This window comes from Phalacrocorax carbo, chromosome 17 (assembly GCF_963921805.1).
Source record: "Phalacrocorax carbo chromosome 17, bPhaCar2.1, whole genome shotgun sequence".
In the NCBI taxonomy this organism is placed as follows: Eukaryota; Metazoa; Chordata; class Aves; order Suliformes; family Phalacrocoracidae; genus Phalacrocorax; species Phalacrocorax carbo.
The window spans coordinates 6,877,035-6,895,923 of record NC_087529.1 but is presented as its reverse complement, the minus strand read 5'-3'; the positions used below and the strand labels follow the sequence as shown (position 1 = coordinate 6,895,923).

Here is an 18,889-nt window from a genome sequence, read left to right as displayed (position 1 = left end):
GATGGAGAATAACAAAGAAATGGAGAAAAATAACAATACCATGTGTGTCATGGCCATAAAAGCTCTGAGGACTGGCTACCTCGGTCAGAGACCAGATGTTAACCTACTACTTCAAGGGCATTTGTAAAAGCTGGAGTTATCTGCAAGAATAATCAATACAAAAAAATGAAATCCCTGTTTGTAGAACTACACTTGAATCCTTCCAATTTATTGAAACAATTCTTGCGCTTTTTTTGTCATTTTAGTAGAGCCCCATCCAATTCAGATTTTCTTGCAAGAAAGTCATGTGGAACTTGTAGCAACTGCATTTTCTATTTCCCTCAGGACCATCTAGCCTATTTAGATCGCCTTTTTAACCTTTGGGAAGAGAAGACTTAATTAGGTTGATAGATAAGGCAGATAAGGGAATGGTATTAGGATTTTCAATTATAAGTATGGTATTCCAATTTGTCATTTCTACTTATTTATTAGATACTGGAAGCAGACTGGAGAAATGAAGTCAAACTCCAACAAAGTGTTCTGGAAAAAGAACAATGCAAGATTTATAATAAAGAAAAGGCAAGGATTTATCAAAAGTCAGCACACAAGTTTACTGCTCAATCCAGGTGTGTCAGAAATTTAAACTGAAATGCACACCTCCTATGCTAGGTGGAAATTTTAAAAATTATGCCAAGAATCATCTGTTACAAAGGCAAATCAACAGAATTAAGTTGCAAGAAGTGACTTGTCTAAGTCACTAGCATTCATACAGTCTAACAAAATAGAGTTGCTTACCAGAGCTGATCAACTTATATTAACTATTTAGGCTTGCCCTCCTACTATACAGTCAACCAACTGGTATGCAACAGTTTCAGGCAATGACTTAACTACTGACCCAATTCCAATCACAAAACAGACTTTCCCTATTTGCTTTGTAAGATAAAGGAGAGGACAAAAGCAATCCTGTTTCTTAAACATTACCATGTAAAGTCAGCCTCCAAAGCGCCATAGCGTTATACGAATTCAAATCTGCTTACAAGAGAACAGCCTTCAGTTTTCTAATTTTGTATTGCATAAAGTTTATGCTTTTACACAGAATTCCATGATAAGAATAAGCACAGTTAAGGAAATGAGTTACAGGGAGGGGAGAGGGGGATGGACACAAGAGCAGGAAACAAATGTGTTAAAATTAGACACATTCTTTTGAGTATTAAGCACAGAATAGTTCAGGTTGGAAAGGACGTCTTGAGATCATGAAGTCCAAACTCCTTGCTCAAACCAAGGTCGGCTGGAGCAGACTGCCCAGAACTTTGTCCAGTGAGTTTTTGAGTATCTCTAGGGACAGAGACTCTACAACCTCTCTGGGCAACTTATTCCAGTGTTCAATCACTCCCACAGTAAAAAAAAAGTTTTATATTACGTTCGGACAGAATTTCCTGTGTCTCAATTTCTTCCTGCTGACTCTTGTCCTGTCACTAGCAGCACTAAGAGTCTAGCTCTCTCATCTTCACACCCTCCCATCAGATATTTATAAACAAAGGTAAGATCCCACACTAAGCCTCCTCTTCTCCAGGCTAAACAGCACCAGCTCTCCCAGCCTCTCCCTAAACGAGACATGCTCTAGTCCTCTCTGCAGTTGCTGGAGTGAGTCCAGTGAAGGGCTATGGTTTTTTGTTTTGGTTTGGTTTTGGGGGTTTTTTTGGTTGTTTTTTTTTTTTTGGTTTTTTTTTTTAATTCCATCTTCTACCACCTTTCTTTTACATTCACATTGCCTTTTGTTAGCTTTGTTTTCTAGCACCTTTCAGCTTGAAGTATCTAGGCTCTCTCAGGACTTGGATCCTTAAAAGTCATTACAGGAAAAATTCAGCATTGTATAGATGAATGGTAGCTAGACAAAAAAAAGAAAAAGATTAAAAATATGCCTAGGTCATTAGTTGAAGATAAAGGTAGAATTTTGCTCAAAAATTGCCAAGTCATCCAATGATTATTGTTTAATTTTATGGCAAGGCAATAAGCTGTATGAGTTTTATCACCTCCAGTTATTAGCTCACACAGTTTCATAGGTAGGTAACAGATATATGTGTTCAGAATGGATGCAAATGCCATAACATTATAAACTCTTTACTTGAAATATAGATGAAGAATCTTGTTTGAACTCACCACATCTAACTCAGCTTCCTTTTTAAAAACCGAATATGCCTCTTCATAGCCATTAGAACGAAGATAATCTGCTATCGCTCGATTTCTAAAAAAAACAAAGAACAGTATCTTCAGCCACAATTCTGAATAGAAGACTAGAAGAATTGGTTCAGACTTTGTTTCGGTTTGGTTTTAAAAAAGCATGATCGACATCTAAGTCTTCAATGCAGTACAATGCCTAAGATCATTATTTTTGTTAAAAGCCCTAAATATGTTTGGCAAACAGATTTTGCTTCAAGAAGTTTCAATATTACTCTAAGACTTCAACAGTCAGCACCTTTCATTTAAGCGAACAAGACTGAGGAAACCCTGCATCTTCAAAACGTACTTCAAATGGATAAATATTTACAACATTTCTTTGTTGTGTAACTTGCTTAAGAGAAGTAAGCTCAACATTCTAAACACACTTAAAGGTAAAATTACTTTCAGTTACTTTATGAGCCTCCAGAAGGATGCCTAGTTTTGTTTCCTTATTATCACTTACTTTCCTGAGAAGTGACGTGTGTGTGTGTATGGACACATATGGGTGGGGGAGGGAACGTATACACATACTAAAAATATTTAACTAAACTGATACACATACTTTTTACAAACAAAAATCAGGTTGTCATCTACATAAGGCATTCAAGAGAAAATTAAATACCCTTTGGTAGCTGAAGAAAGAAGCAATAATGACTTTTGTTCTGAAGAGAATTTGCTTTTCACATTAACATTCTTCCTGTGGCTTTCCTCACATTATTCTTTCCTACCTTCTCTCTCTTTGGACATTCAACTCTAAATGTAACTCTGTACTCAAGCAGGAATTTCAAATTTCTCCCCACAAACAGTGCATGCTAAAACAAAGTATTGCCTCCTCATCAGACCTCTAACGTACATCTTAAGTCTCTGGTCATTTCCCATTTCCATTCATAATAGTTCATTACTTCTATCCCCCCATTAACACACGTAATCTTCAAAGTTTTTGCCAGGAAAAAAAACTTCAAAGAATTGCTTAAAAAAAATAGGTAATCCTGAATGTGTTTAAAGCCCAGAGCTTCTCCATATCTAATGAACAAACAGTTGTAAAAATCAAAATTTGAAGATAGCTCCTTCTCCACTTTAAGAAGTAGAGCTGTATTTAAGTGTACGTGAAACAGATACTATATTTAATATAAAGGGATTTGAATCATTACTGATAAAAGAAGCTGTATTAAAATAAATAGAGAGCTTACCATGGGCAAGAGAGACACCAAATGCTAAATGATACTTGGTCTGTACTTTTAAAAAGGAGTAAACAAAACAAAACCACAAATTCTATGTAAGTTTATGAAGCTCGGTATCATGCGAGACATTGCCATCCTGATTGCTACCCACCACTCACTCTATCATGATTTATTACAGAAGAGAAAGCAAACTAAGGCATAGAACTTGACAGCCTATTCCTATCCTTAAAACCTGGAAAAAATTCCATATCTGAAATTGAACTAAGGGAAGGGGCAGGGGTGGTTGGTGGGGTTTTTTGTAGAGTAGGTTTTTTATTGATTTGTTTGGGTTTTGTTGCCTTTTATTTAAATATAGCCTTTATCTTAAATACAATTTAACGAGTCAACGATTATAATGACAATGTAGCACATTCTGATCAGATCCATACCTACACTTAGGAGTAAAAACAACAAAGTGTCAGAATTTACTCAAGGTAAAGAAGAACTCACAAATCTGATTAGAGCATATACTGCCATGTGCTTGCTGCTTACTGTAACCCTTTAACTTTGTGACTGAAGTCAAAACAAAATAGAGGATAATCATAGCAAATTTAAGAATCCATTTTTTATTCCATTAATATCTTTGAAGTGATATTTTCACCATTTCACAATTCTGTTCTCAAACACCAGTGATTATATCAAAAATAAGAGTAGAGATCTAAACCATAATATGTGGTACTAGGTCTGTCATGTGAGCAGAGCCACTCTGCAAAATCTATTTAGAAACAAAATATTTAATGTTTAATGAAATTGTGACTTAAAAATAACCATTCCTTACAGTTCATCTCGTTGCCTTTGTGACAGCACCATTGTGGCTGCAATGTCAGGTTAGCGTGATTCAGCAGTGGCTGCCTCCTCAAGATCTAGTGTCTTAGGAACCCTGGATCCACAGTTCAGTCTGCCACTGAGTGGCTTCAATCAAAAATATTTTTCCAGACGTGAAATCCAACAGGAAATCTGGAGGCATTCAACACAGAAGATTCAATCCATCTAGAAGGTAGAGAAAGAGACACCATTAATTTCCTTCAGATAAGCATTCAGTTGCTCTGGACTAACACAAATATTTCTGCACTCAGACTGCAAGACCACTCTGGACAGAACAAGCTGACTAAAATTGTAAATGCAGTTTTATTTTGCTAGTCTGGATTGTGCCCTTACAGCACATCTCCAGACTAGCCTGAGTAGCTCAGAGAGACTTGTACACTTTCTTTATTCCCCATCTTCCCCACCATTACTCCTTCAAGAAACAGGGAGCTGAAGGAGACATCTCCAGTCACAGCCCAGTTCTAGTTTGTAGGCAACTCCAACATATTTTCTTGTGATGAAAAGACCTTAAGCCTAGTGTAACAGCCTACTTTTTGCACTCACTACTCCTGTGAAAAAGCTACGCCCAAAATCCTCTATCCTTATGCTAGATTTATCATCTTCCATAGATTCATCTCTTCATCAAACTAAACCCAACAAGGTTCATTCAGTTAATTTTCAACACACCCTAGAGATCAGCTAATGTTCTCCTACATCTTTCAAGCTTTGGCGAGAGTTTAAGGAATGAAGAGAACACTCCAGAAAGGGAATGGAAGCTGCTACGGCACACTTCAAGCCATAACCAATGGCATCAAGGCACACTCAGTTTGCCACTTTAGCTCATTCATGGCTTTACACTAGGCAGTTCTCTACGATTTACCCAAACAGCATCTTTGAAGACTACAGCTATAATTCAGCATGTGAACTTTACAGGTAGATCATTCCACGATTATATTACTCAAATTGCTTTTTCTGTTCTAGTATCACCACCTGAAGAAGTTCCGAAGAACCACACTCTAAAGGACAGTACTCGCCTTCTTTTCAGTCACAGGTTACCACATCTTACCTACAGTTAATCTTTTATCTTGCCCATATTTGGGGTACAACACATTTTTAAACAGATCTTCAGTCATGTCAGGGCAGCACAATTACCACAGTGCAGAGTTGCCACAAGCCTATTACTTCAGCTGGGTTCAGACAGTGACTTGATCAGTACACATCCAACAATGCAATCTAATTCAGAATATAGGTGAAATCTGACTTATTCAAGACAGTGTTCAAGTCAGTCAGAATTGTGCCTTTTGCTAATTACTTATTCCCACACACACTATTCACTACCTTACGCAGCAACACGTACACTAAGAATACTGAAGTTCAATCTACTTCAACTGGACAGTTTTGATCTTAGTCAAGGTGAAAAAAATAATTTTAGCAGCATTGCCTTTTGATTTCTGTACTGCAGGTACTCTTTTGTAAGCAACGTGATTACAAAAAATGCTTAAGTTAGCATTTCTTGCATACCTGGCAAAAGTCTGTGTATAACACCTCATTTACTCAAGCTGTTAAACAAGTTTGACCAACTGGCTTTTAGTAACCGGATGAACTGAACACGACAATACCCTAAGACTGAGGAAATAGAAAGCTTACAAACCCGGCTACTACCAACCACTTCAGGAAACACATGCTTCCACTGCCTCTTCCTTACCGTTTCTTTACTAGACACACAGGTACGCAAGGTTCACTGCAAAAGTTTGGTAACAATTTTGGTAAGAAGCTTGGTTTAAACCAAAGTCTTTCTTATATGAAAAAATTAAGGAAAACACTAAGCTCATATCATTAATGTCTACTTATCCATCACAGGGGATCAGGAGCTTGTTTCTAAACCTATCTAGGCTCTGCTGTCTGCTTCAAAATAAGCTTAAGCTAGAAGTTGCCTGCATTTCACTCTGCAGGTGGATTTTCCACATCAAACGCTGTACACCATAACACTGCACTGCAAGCCATTTAGGACAGGAACACTCTAAACAGGCAAGACATTATTTAATTAGTTTGACCTCTTCCCTAATAGCAATTACAGAAACAATTCAGTTGAAAACTGATAGCACAGGCTGCATCCTTTCAGAGAACAGAAGCAAACATGTCACTTATTCTTGTCCCATACCTCACTTTGACAGGTAAAGAGACAACTGGTTTTTCAATAGATGGATATTGTTCACTACACAGTAGTACTGCATACAAATTAAATTTAGTTAATATATTTTTTAATCTATTTAAATGATCAGAAGTGCCCTCTAGAGGGCAATGCTGCTACAAACTTAAGTACTGAAAAACAGGCTTATAAGGGCTGAATCTCCACACTTCAGTATGAACATAGCAACGCTTTCAGTAGTGATAAACATTGTGGAGAACAACAAAATAAGGCACTTTATACACAGAAGCACTGTTTGAAGCACTGAATAGCAGAACACAAATGTGTAAACTTCTAAATCTGTTTGTAGTACTACCATGGTAAAAATCACAATATTAAAACCAGAAGGTGGCTTTTGTATTATGAACTACCACTAAGCAGCAAATGCCTCATGAATCCAGCATCGGTGCAGTAATTCCAGTAAAAATCATACTCCAATATTTTGTCAATTTTGTCATTGCATCTAGGAGATGAAACTATAGCACTTGCCTAAAAATAACAGCAACTGTGTTTATCAGGCAATCCTCGACACATCATCTAGTTAGAAAGGCATTTTTCCCCCTCAAATGTAAAGCAAGCGCAAACTTCTCCTGTATCCCCAACCCTCAGCAACACCTGGCCTGCTCCGCTGCTCTAACTCTGAACAGTTACTCAGAAACAGATCTTAGTACTAGATAAATTTCAACAGCTGCAGGGCAAAGCAGCTATTTCTGCGATTAGCAAATTACAGCTGATCCACAATAAGTTACTAATCAACTGATCTACAGCATCTCGCTTCTCTGAAAAGTGCCTGTTCCAAGCACCCTTCTCAGTGTTCCTGACTTTTTAACTACAAAGGCACCTAAATACAAGGCAAAGTATTTTTAGGGCCACTTCTTCCTTCATATACACCCTTTAACAAACGACAAAACAAAATGAACTAAAAACAGACAAAAAACCCCAAACCCACAAACAAACAAAAAAACCCACCCAAGCAAAAATGTCCAAAACCAAAAAGCCGAAAGGACCCAACTTTAATTATACACCTGTGCCACTTTTAGAAACAACAAAGAACGGACTAATATTGTCCATGTGCATTGCCTTTTCTTTAGCTAGAGAAGGCTTTGACATACAAAACTAAGCGGAGCAAGACTAACCAGTCCTCCTCCATTGCCTATCAAGGTTTATAGCCTCCACTGTGTTACACACACACCCGCAAACAACCTCAATAATGAGATGCAGCAAGTGTTCAAAGAGAACGGGGGGACGGGACGGACGGACCCCACCTGTTCCCTACATCTTGCCTGAAATCGGTCATTTTTAATATCAGCAGTTTACTGTGAATAAGGTGTTGTCAGGAAAGCGCTAGATCTTTCTTGAAAGACAAGATGTCTTTGTATGAAAATTTTTATTTGTTGTGTATGAAGTACAGAAAAAAATAAAAGACTAAACCTAAACAGAGCTATCCACGGAGTAACAGCTACTAATTAAATGTAAAACAGGATGTGCCTTTTATTAATAGCCCCGCTTATACTGCAGAAAGTTTTAGTTTCTAACTTAAGCTCTATTTGATTACTATTCGATCACATATCAATAGTCTGCATATATAAAAGCTCTGAGTGGCAAACCTCTGCATAGGTAGTCTTGAAACAAAAGTGGGCTACAAGTGTTCTCAGCAAAATCAGTTGTCTCTATAAGCATTTTAAAATTAAAAGCTAGACCTGGCTGAACACAACACTGGAACAGGTATGACACATCAAGTGTTTGTCTCTCAGTCCTCCTGGCAATACAGTTATCTGCTCAGTTTTCTACAACGTACAGGTACCTGGTGGGACAAGAAACACAGCTGTCACTCACTGCAGTTTAGGTAGGCTACTTCTTTATTAAACAGCACAAACCATTAGAAAATGCTATGTAACATCCTCCTCAGCTCTATTAACAGTAGTGCATCCTCAACAGACAACTATCTCATCTCAGCTGCTAACTTTTCCACTTAGCTAATGATCAGCTTTTATACTCAGCACTGGTAGAAGTGTCTGAGCAATAAGGATAAAAAAATCTAATCGAATCCTGAAGTATTGTAGGACTGGAGTGGCACACTGAAGCATAATCTTTAAAATAAATAAATAAAAAACCAGCCAATCATCACAGGCCTGAATTTTTTTTCCTACAAAAGCTTCTAAAACATACAGAACTATTGAAGAACAACAGATTGTGCAGAAAAAGCCTGAAAAGCAGAAGAATCCTTCCTCGTAAGGTAAGGTGGAAACAGCACAGTACAGGTTCTTCCAAAAAAAAAAAAAAGTGGAATACCCCGTCCCATCTCCCTAAACCAGGATTCAGAGATTCCTTCACTTCACCACACACAGCCTTTTGCTCGAGCCAGCGCACTCACCACAAGACTCACCCACGCTGCACTGAGGACACATTTACTCCTATTGAAATTGCTTTGAGGCTCAGAGATTCTGCCTTACATGCATTTAAAGATGGTCCCGCCCTGACGGTGACTAAATACATACCTTTCCCAACTGGTTAGTGTCAAGGCACCCAGCTGAGTCTAGCTTCACACTTGAAGTGGACATCACAGATCTCATTGTATAGGAACCACCCTCTTTCCCGAGGGTGACTAAGACATCCTAACAATTCAAAAGGCGGTTTCTTCTTCCTTACTTTAAACAGTAGGTCCTTATACCGATGCATATCAGTGTGGTTCGAGTGTTTCCTAGATTACTGGAAAACTTTGCAATAACTTAAGAGATGCCTGCTAACCATTCATAAGATGCACAAATAGAAAAATGAAACAGGTTCAACTATATTTGCTAGCTCTTTCTGACAGCTATATAGTAGGTACTCAAAGCACAATAGCTAAACAGATACAGTCAAAGCAATGAGGTGGGGGGGGGGGAGGAGGAAAAATCACATTCAGGCAAGAGTCAGAACTCCCCTCAGTTATACATCAGGCCAATAAACTATAAGCCTTGGCTTGTAGGTATTTCTATGATTGTGTTCGTACTTGCTTCAGGAGACATTTAAATCCTATTTTCTACAAGTATTATCTAAATATAATTGAGAAACAGATTATGGAGCAAAATTAACCACTCAGCATTTTAGTCTCAACCTGCCAAAAATACCTGTTCATTTACGTAAATTAGCATCAAGCAAGAGCAAATTTACTGGAATTATAATTCTTAAAACTGTCCATTCTCTACATACATAAAAAGATCACATTTAGTCTGTAAATTCCTTCAGAGTTCATTATGTTTTTGCTTATCAAAGTACAGTGGATGCTAAACAGTACTAAAATTTGGTTGGAATACATGTCTGGTAAAGACACTGTGCCCTGAATCTGTCATTTAGCTTTTATCTATTTCAAGCTGATCATCTACTTTGTAAACCTACAATAAGACTAAACAGACGTTTTCAAACACACTTAAAAACTGAAGTTTTTAAAATCAAAACCAGCCTGCTGTCCTAGTTTTAACTGCTAAAATAGTATTTCTGGACTTAATCCTTGAGATTTATTGATTACTGCTGTTAATTACTGCATAGATACCACAGCTCATCCAAATATTTTAGAGCAGGATGAAAGTTTTGTTATTTTTTGCGTTTTCCCACTGTTACGACTTTGTTTAGCAATTTTAATAACTCATTGCTACAGCTTTAATCAGAAGGTTCTATCTGTATGTGGCAGGGTACCATTCAACTCTTCCAAAGTAACACGTATATTGTACCATGACCAAATTGAACCCATAAATACGGAGGTCAAAGAAACCATTAGCTACTAGTTATTAACTCATGATATAAATCATACCTTCAGTAAGATGCTACACTGGTCCCTGCAAGGTATTAGTTCAATCAGGGATTTAGCATTCCAGAAAGAATGAGGGCTTTTGTCCTTTAAACTGCCTTATGGGAATCACACCACAGGAAGGAGCTGCACTAGGTGCTTACCAGCTGCCATCATGCAACAACCAAGCTTATTAACTTCTCCACCAATCTTGTCTTTAACAGGGTCTTTCACATTAAGTTCTTATGAAGCCCTTCCAAATCCAAGCATTTTCATAAATGTATCCTGAGAAGCTGTGACATTGCAACCAACCTTGTCATCTTCTGCAGTATTTTATCAGCTAGATCAGTTCAAGGTTCTCCATTGTCTTTCCTTCGCTCCCAGCAAGTGTGTCAAAAATACTGCTTATGGATCACCACCATAAACAAATCACTGAACCAGCTCAGCTGACTAACAATACCCATTTCTGCTCATCAGAGAAAGTTATACTGAAAATTACTCCCAATTGAGATATGATCCATTTAACTTACTAACCGCAATTTAGACAATTACTTATTTTATCAGAAACAACATATACACCAGTAAACTTAAAATATATAGATGGGAAATAATATTTGTCAAACTCATCTTTCATTCTGGAGGTACGCTTGCCTTGCTAGATTCAGTTGAGCATGCCTCTGAAGCACAAGCAAGACCCAATCTAACATGCATGCATTAGGATCACTGCTTTGCTTTCTCTGTGAGTGACTATGCTACACAGCAAAACCATCTGTATCAAAGCCTTGTACCTTGTACCAAAGACTGGCAGTGCTCTGCTACCACAGCAATAAAGTTTAAGAAAATCTACACAAATACCAAGTAGTGACATACAGACAGAGAGCAGAAAGCTATTCCAAGTTCGCTGTGAACGAGTACTCCTTGTAGACCTTTGTAGGTTCTAACCATATTTTTAAAGTCACCTCAATAAAGCTACAGAAAGTAGAGAAAGATGTATTACATTATAAGGCCTTTACAAGTTTCAGAAGTTCAATTTTACTGGCTTCTTTCACAGCTTAAGTTACTCTGATTACTTAAGCCAGGGCTTCCATCATCAAGAAAATCCTCATCAGCACCATGATGAAAGCCATCTCACCCAGTGGAACTCCAGGCTCAAAGTCCTTATCATTCTGGTAATCTAAGTCGTCAAGCCTACAGAAACATTTGCTTACTAGCTACTACAAAAAACAGTCAAGCAGCCGTACTATGTTCTTAAGTACTTTTCCTATCTCCCGTAATTCCCACAGGCACATAGTCCTTCCTGTGTTTTATATTTTCTCTCTAACTTTTGAATTTTTATGAGTTAAATCAAGAAAATAACTTTCAACATCATTCCTTGGTTCACAACATCAGCAGCAGCAGCAATTAAATTTATCAGCATCACCCCAAGTTCACCCTGCTGCTGTCTAGCAACCTAACAACCACTGCTGACCAATCTGTTATTGCAGATCTTGGAATACACATTCATAGCTCCTCCAGGAACTTAAAAATAAATAAATTAAATTTCTGCAGCCTTAATGACCGTTGCTTTGGCTCTGTAAACAGTCTTCCCCACAAAAACACAAGCTATATACACTAAACACGTAAGTGTGGCTCATTATATCTGAAATTAGAAGAGAGAGATGGCATAAATTACAGAGCAAATGTGTTAGCAGATACAGAACAGACCAACACCTTTCAACTCTGAAAGATTATCAGAGTTCTGCACTGCTGTGCTTTAAGAACAGTAAATTTTTGCTTTTTGCAGAATCCCAATATCCTAATAAACTCAACTACGAGACCATCTGTTTTTGAAGCATTATTATGACAAAATCATGTATTTAATAATATTCAACAAGAATATTTCTTTGAAGGAGACAAAAATCTGAGATCACGCTCTCAGACTGGCAGGTTAGGCACACCTAATGCTAAGTACTTGGGTGTTGAAAAGGCATATAAGCCATTATGAACGCATGGAACACACAATTGGGTTCACATTATGAAATCAATTACAGAGTTTTAGACTGCTCACATTTAGCTTCAAATTTAAATCTTAATTTGCAGTAAGTTAGATTTCCAACAACCTGTGTAAAACTCAAAATAGTCTTGAGTGTCTAGCTACATGCTACCAACTTTCAAGGTGTTTCTCTAACACATTCTACTGCTCTTAAAAGATGTTTTACCTAGAAGTCGTCTCCTTATGTTTTCTTCTGAGTTTGTGAATGTATCAGAAATCCTAGTTTGGTCAGCTTCCTCTCTCAGGTAATTTTTCAACGCCAGTGAAAGGCAAGTCATTTATGAGGTGGTAGTCTAGGCCAGAGCCACCAAAAGAATAACTGAACTGATATAATCAGAATTAAATTCCACAATTCTTTAGAGCTGAGACCCTCCATTACGCATTAATAAAGTAGAAACCCTTGTTGCACTGTCACTTGCTACATGACTGACACATTAGATCCTTACAAAGTTTTTCAACAGTGTATCTTGTTCCATAACATATTAACAAGAGGTTTAACAAAGTGGTTATTTGTGAGTATTTGCAGGCAATTAGAGCTACAGTCCTTTACAGAACTAGATTACAATTAATTGTACTCTTAGACCTCTAGATTATACAGCTAAATTCTAGCAAGTATATAAACAAGTATATAAAACACTTCTTTTTAATCTAGGCTAATTTTAATGCTCTGATTTTGTTTTAAACCCGGTAAGCAAAAAGCTGCTTTATCAAACTCAAGCCACAGAATAGGACACCACTTCCCACAAACGTACTGTACAGATTCCATAGAAGCTGCCATTTCAACACACATCTAATTAAAAGTGAAGTAATATCCCTATTTCTTGGGCAAAACTACTATGACCTGAAAAGGTTTGTTAGAAATCTGTCTCCATCATTAATAGGAAAGAAAAACGGTAACAAGTAAAATAAAACGACCAGTTCTCTTCTTTCCCAGCTCCACCTCACCCTGCCGTTACAGCAGAAAAGCACACATACAGCATAATCGCAAGAAAACAACCATGCAGTTCTTACAGTGTGGCAAACACACCTTATCCTATAAAATGTTAGGATTCATCACCTGCTAAGCTGGCAGGGATGAGTCAAAGAATACAAGAAGCTACTCAGTTATGAGCTGGGTTAATCTTTTTTCCACTTTTCAGCCTACATCAGTAAAGCTAGCTGAAGGAGTATGAAAAAGTGAGCTCCAACAACTATCTTATTTTGGAAAAACAAAAAAAGCAAATCTGACCTGAATTATAACTCTGAGCCTTATTTTTAATTCACATGTTTAGTAAGCCTGTTATTCTGCAATTAAGTGAAGTATTAAAATGCCCATAGGTCTTAAACACAATTGCTTTGCCAAGGATATCAATATAGTATTACACATGCTATAGCATTTTGTGAAGTGTTTGTTCACATTTGCAATAAGTTACCAAACATATTTTCCAGTTCAGTTAAAGGTTTATCAAAGCAAATATATTTTTAACACAAAAAAAAAAAAAAGTCCTATGCCTGTTTTCTTCTCCATTTCACCTACTTTTACAGGTTAATTGAATTGACTTTGCTAAAAACCTGATACAGTAGCTTACTTCTGAAAATAATTCAACAATAAATCCATGGGGAACTAGAAAGTAATCTATAGCAGATCAGATATAGTGCCTATGTTCCAAAGACTTGGAATGCAGGTTATAATTACACCTAAAAAATAAAGCTGAGAAATGTCATCAGGATGCTACAAAACAGGTGCAAGGTACCTACTTTATATTGCATGTTCCCCATATAAATGAATTTCTGTCCTAATTAGAGATGTACTTTTTGAAATAAACTTATGTGTCCATCTACTTGTCCTTATTATTTCAAGTTATAACCACTACTTAACAGATCACTGGCAGTCACTGCCTACCTTTAGGACTGTAAAACAACAAAAGACGTTTTTCGTCTTGTTACCTTCCCAGGCGCCAATACGATGTGACTTTTTAATACATTTGGACGAAACTTGCTAGAGGAATTTTTTTTTTTTTAGAAGTCTTTAAGTTAATCCAATCTTGACATTTATCCTCCATCACTTCAGTTTTGCAATTCTCGTAGAAGTATGATACAATTAACTCCCAGGAGAAACATCTCAAGCACATAGTCACTACATACCATTTTAGTGCCTTTAAGCTTCTTCCAGGTCAGAGCTCAAGTCTGTGGTTGCCATGTAGACTTTTGTAGAAAACAAGTGAAAACATCCTACTTCTAGCCTGTCTGTTCAGTTCTGTGTGAAAATGCATGTAAAATAGCTACCAATAAATGAACAACCTGGAAAAAAAGCAGGCTGCAGTAGAATAGAAACCTTTAAAATGCATGAAAAAGTTTTGAACATAGAACTCTTTATACTGCTGTTTAGTATGTTATGCTAGCGATAGGATAGCAAGGAATTACTTCACAAAATTCATTTTAAACTCATATTAAGCTCCATGGGGTTTTCACTGAACTCCACCAGAAAGATGAATGACTTTCTGGTCAGACAGGTTAGTGAAATTGAGGGGGTGTGGTAGAAGAACAGGGCAGAGGGAGAAGGGGGGAGAAGGGTTAGTGTTACAGTGGGCTAAAGTATTGCAAGCTGCAACTCTAAACCTGGTCAGAGAAATTCCCAGTGCACATCATGGTTTATCAGATTACTTCAGCAGAAGATATTTTTCACAATAATTTTTGCTAGGTCAAACAATACATATGCATTTTGCGATAGCAATTCTAGGACATTGTATTTCAGCTACATTCTCTTAGCCACCAAGAGAAGACTGCATGTACTCAAAATAGTTTCTTACAGTCGCTCAGCAGTCATGCATGGGATTTGAACTTTGTTCTTTCCAGTTCTTCCCCTCATCCTTTTCTAGCTTGAAGAATTAAGGAGTAGACTTACAACTGTAAAGGAGGTCACAGGCCTATATCCAAATTTAAATATTTCAATAATTAAACTGCCTGTTATACTGGAAATGTGATGTTAAAAATTATTGTGAATTGATTAAATTTATATATGAAAAACATTTGGAAGGGAACTTGAAGGAACACCTATGTTGAAGCTTTAGAAACAGGAGAAGGTCAAAACCACAAAGAAAACCAAACAAATATTCAGATAGAACTTCCACTCTTTGCATCATGAATACACTGTTAGTCCTTTAGCCATTTTCAAAGCTTGTTGACCAAAAATGGCTTCCCTTGACAAGGGGGGAACCAAACCCAAATGATCATCATATTTGTCATACATACATCTTATCCTATTCCAGAGAACAGAGTTTCATCTTTCATGACACTGGTACCAAAAGTAATGAAATCAGGGTTCTTGTAGAAGGTGCCTCATCTTTCTTATGACCCATCTTCACCTACTACACTGCTGCCTCTAATGCAGATCTGAAGTTGTAGGAACCAGTCCCTATGAAACTTTACCAGCATCCCTACATCATCTGCTGAAGAGAGCTACTGCTCTCCCTGGAGGAAGGTCCCTCATCTAAGCCAAGAGAGCAGAAGACAAACACAGAATTACTTCTTGTACTGTTGAAATGGAAAACACCTTCCCATACAGAAGCAATGTCAGAAAGCACAAAACAAGGCCAAGAAAGGCCAGACACTAGGCAGCAGACCACAAATATTCACAACCATCTCAATTCTCATTTTTCTGATGTATAAATTTGTGATTGTGATATGCTGTGGTACTGGAAATTATCACTCATACTCATCCCAGCCTTATTAGTTTGACAGAACCATTCCAAGTTTGTTGGAATAGTGTTAGCTATTCACAAGATTTTTATTACAGAAATGGCGTGCATGATATTAGAACTTTAACCCAACCCTCACTGTCTGCTGCAGATGAATATTAGGGTCAGAGCTCCTCTGTTAAACTTCCCCTAATCTAGTATGTGCTTGCTGCCTACAAATCCAGCTGAGAACCAAAAACTTCTACCATTACTGATTTAATAGACACCATCTGTTTCAAAATACATATACACACATTAATGACATCTTCCTCTTAATGGATTGTAAAGGCACTAGCATTTAAACAAACCAAATAGTTTATCCAATGTTTTTCTTCACTACAAAACACAGGTGAGTCAAGCACAAGACAAACTGCCAACATTGTTCTTTTGAGGAAGAAACAGTCATTTATCTACAGATGAACAGACTAGATGTTTAACTGATCTTCCTCTAGTCTTAAAGAAGGATAAACTTAACACCTTTGCTTTAGCACTAAGCTACCTCCCTGCAGAAAAACAAGGCAGAGGCAATCTGCAGGAGCAGGGGGAAAGACACTTGTCTAATTAAACCAAGAGAACTTAAGATCTGTGGAGCACAATAGGAACAATTAACATTGATACAAGAGAGAAGGTATAAATAATCTCAATCATGAAGGCCATTGTGCTATCTCAGATGCAAACTAGCACAGCATCATGCCATAAAACCTGTTACCTTTAGCCCTACCTCAAAAGAGGTATGCCAGCTGACTCACCAACAAGCAGCGGAGAACAAGAGGTGCTTCAGAAAAGCTTATCTACAAACTCACTCAGCACGGACCTAGTTAACAACAGACCTGAGAAAATTACAGGACAGACATTTGCCACAGCAGCACCACCTATAAACCTCAACCCATATGGATTGTCCCATAACTGGAAATACCTTTTCAAGACTGCAGCAACTAGTTACTGGTTAAAAATATCAAGTAAGTCTTCCAAAATCAACGGAATCACAACCACAAAGGTATATTTATTACATTAAATTAGTTAAAACCCTTATCCAAAAGTCCATAAGCTGCCAAGTCAAACTGCTGGGCTGTCTCAGAAGCACTGCCAACAAGGAGGAAATGGCAAAAGTACTTCTAAATGTATTAACTAACAAGTACTTTGAATTCATAATGTTAATTTTTTAATATAGTTAAGCACACATCAGTGCACTTGATACTGCTTAGTAGAACAATGCTGTGCACACAGAATTTGCTTTGAAGAGGATTGTACGTTTATAGTACTGATGAACTGGATCACAGCAAACACTTATTTCACACATAACATTTTTCCTTAACAGTACATGCCAGCATGAAATATGATAGGCGGCTTCCATGACAGTGAACTAAAAGCAAGACAGCAGAAGTCACACCTGTCTAATCCCCTAAAGAGAAAGTATGAGGTTAAAAAAAAAAAGAAAAAAGAAATAGCTTTTAAACATGCTGAATGAGGCAAGCATTGCCTCATTCAAGTCCTGCATCAATGAGTATGAAGAAGAAAAGGCCCTTCTTTAAACAAATAAGATAAGACACAAGTTAGATATACACATTCGTACCGAGCAAGTTTGCCAGGTTAAAACTAGAACTAAATTATTCATCATACAAAAATCATGGTTCTTTCAAATGTTGCTAATACATAACACTCATCAGTAGGTCTCAAAACATCGTAGGAATGAGAAAAAGCATTGTTCTAAAGTAACTGTAATACAAGAAACAGCGACATTTAACTCAACGTGAGCTAAGGGCACCACAATGAAGCTGACATAATACAGCTACAGCTCAAATCACACCACTGCATTTTCAGTAATGGCACAAGCCTTCCATGCAGAAGGTGATCATGTGAGCACTCCTGCTAACTTGGACAGCATTTATAGTAAGAATTCAGGTGAAATAACTTAATATACTTGAAAACTAGTTTTAAGCAGGTCATGATTATGTCTTAGTGTAAATGCCTATTTTTAAAAACTTAAATCGTGTAACCTACTATGTCAGGCAGATCAAAAGACAAAGCAACATCACCCATTAATAAACACCTATGCTCACAACACCCAAAAGCCACATTAGGAGCCCCATTCCCCTTGTGTCAGGTAATAAATTAGCTCCTGAGAAAGCCATTCAACCCAGGCAAGGCTTAATCAACTGAATACATTTTTAGTAGACAGGTTGCTCTGCCAATGATATTTAAGCTCTTATAAAAGGAGAAAGAGGAGACCAGTTGTAACTTCATTAACAGATCTGCATGTATAGACAGTACATGACTTACTACTTGTCTATAATAAACCTCACAGGAGAAATCCAGAACTATTTTGATTAACACGCATGGCTCTGATACTTGGGAAATATCTTCAACTGCCATCAGAAATCACATATTATAGGCTGGATACTCCCCCCACATCCTATATGAAATCAAAATTCTCTATTAATAATAATTAGTGATTTTTATTGTCCTCTTGATTTCCTAAATTTAGGCCTAAGCAGCTTAGTTCTTTTTTCCAGGCTGACAAGTATGCCAGTGTTCACTTCATGGACATTTCAGCAGCCCTCCCACAGTCTTTGCCTTTAGTTTACAAAACGGTCCTGAAGTTCACAAAAGTAGGGGAAAGCTGACCAAAACAAAACTGTTCAAAAGCTGCTCCCCTTCATGCTACAGTAATTCCACTCTAGTTCATGAACACCAGAAGCAGCTACAGAGGGTTGTAAATAAACTTTGTAACAAACATACACAGCATATTTCTGAGCTATAGAGAGGTAGGGGTTTTCCAACTATTGTTTGCCCGGAATATTTTAAGAGGGTATTTATAATTAGCACCGATGGAAGCTGGTTATAGAGTTCCTGAAGAAAGACATGGTTGGAGTGTTGGGCAAGACAGTCAACAGATGTTAGTTCAATAGCTGTCCCATCGATGGCTAGTTGGATAGACAAAAAAGTTGAGAGCAGACAATACAA

General features: G+C 37.4%; 1 protein-coding gene across 2 annotated transcripts in view; it reads right to left on the bottom strand.

Annotated features, from left to right (window-relative positions):
* PAFAH1B1 (platelet activating factor acetylhydrolase 1b regulatory subunit 1) overlaps positions 1-18,889 on the bottom strand; it is a 37,434-nt gene that overhangs the window by 15,183 nt on the left and 3,362 nt on the right. For both annotated transcript variants that reach the window (XM_064468262.1, XM_064468263.1), the window contains exons 2-3: positions 4,198-4,409; positions 2,140-2,224 (exon numbers count right to left, since the gene is read on the bottom strand). In XM_064468262.1, the coding sequence (XP_064324332.1) occupies positions 2,140-2,224; positions 4,198-4,229 (117 nt within the window). In that variant the 5' untranslated portion in view covers positions 4,230-4,409. The remainder of the gene's footprint in view (positions 1-2,139; positions 2,225-4,197; positions 4,410-18,889) is intronic.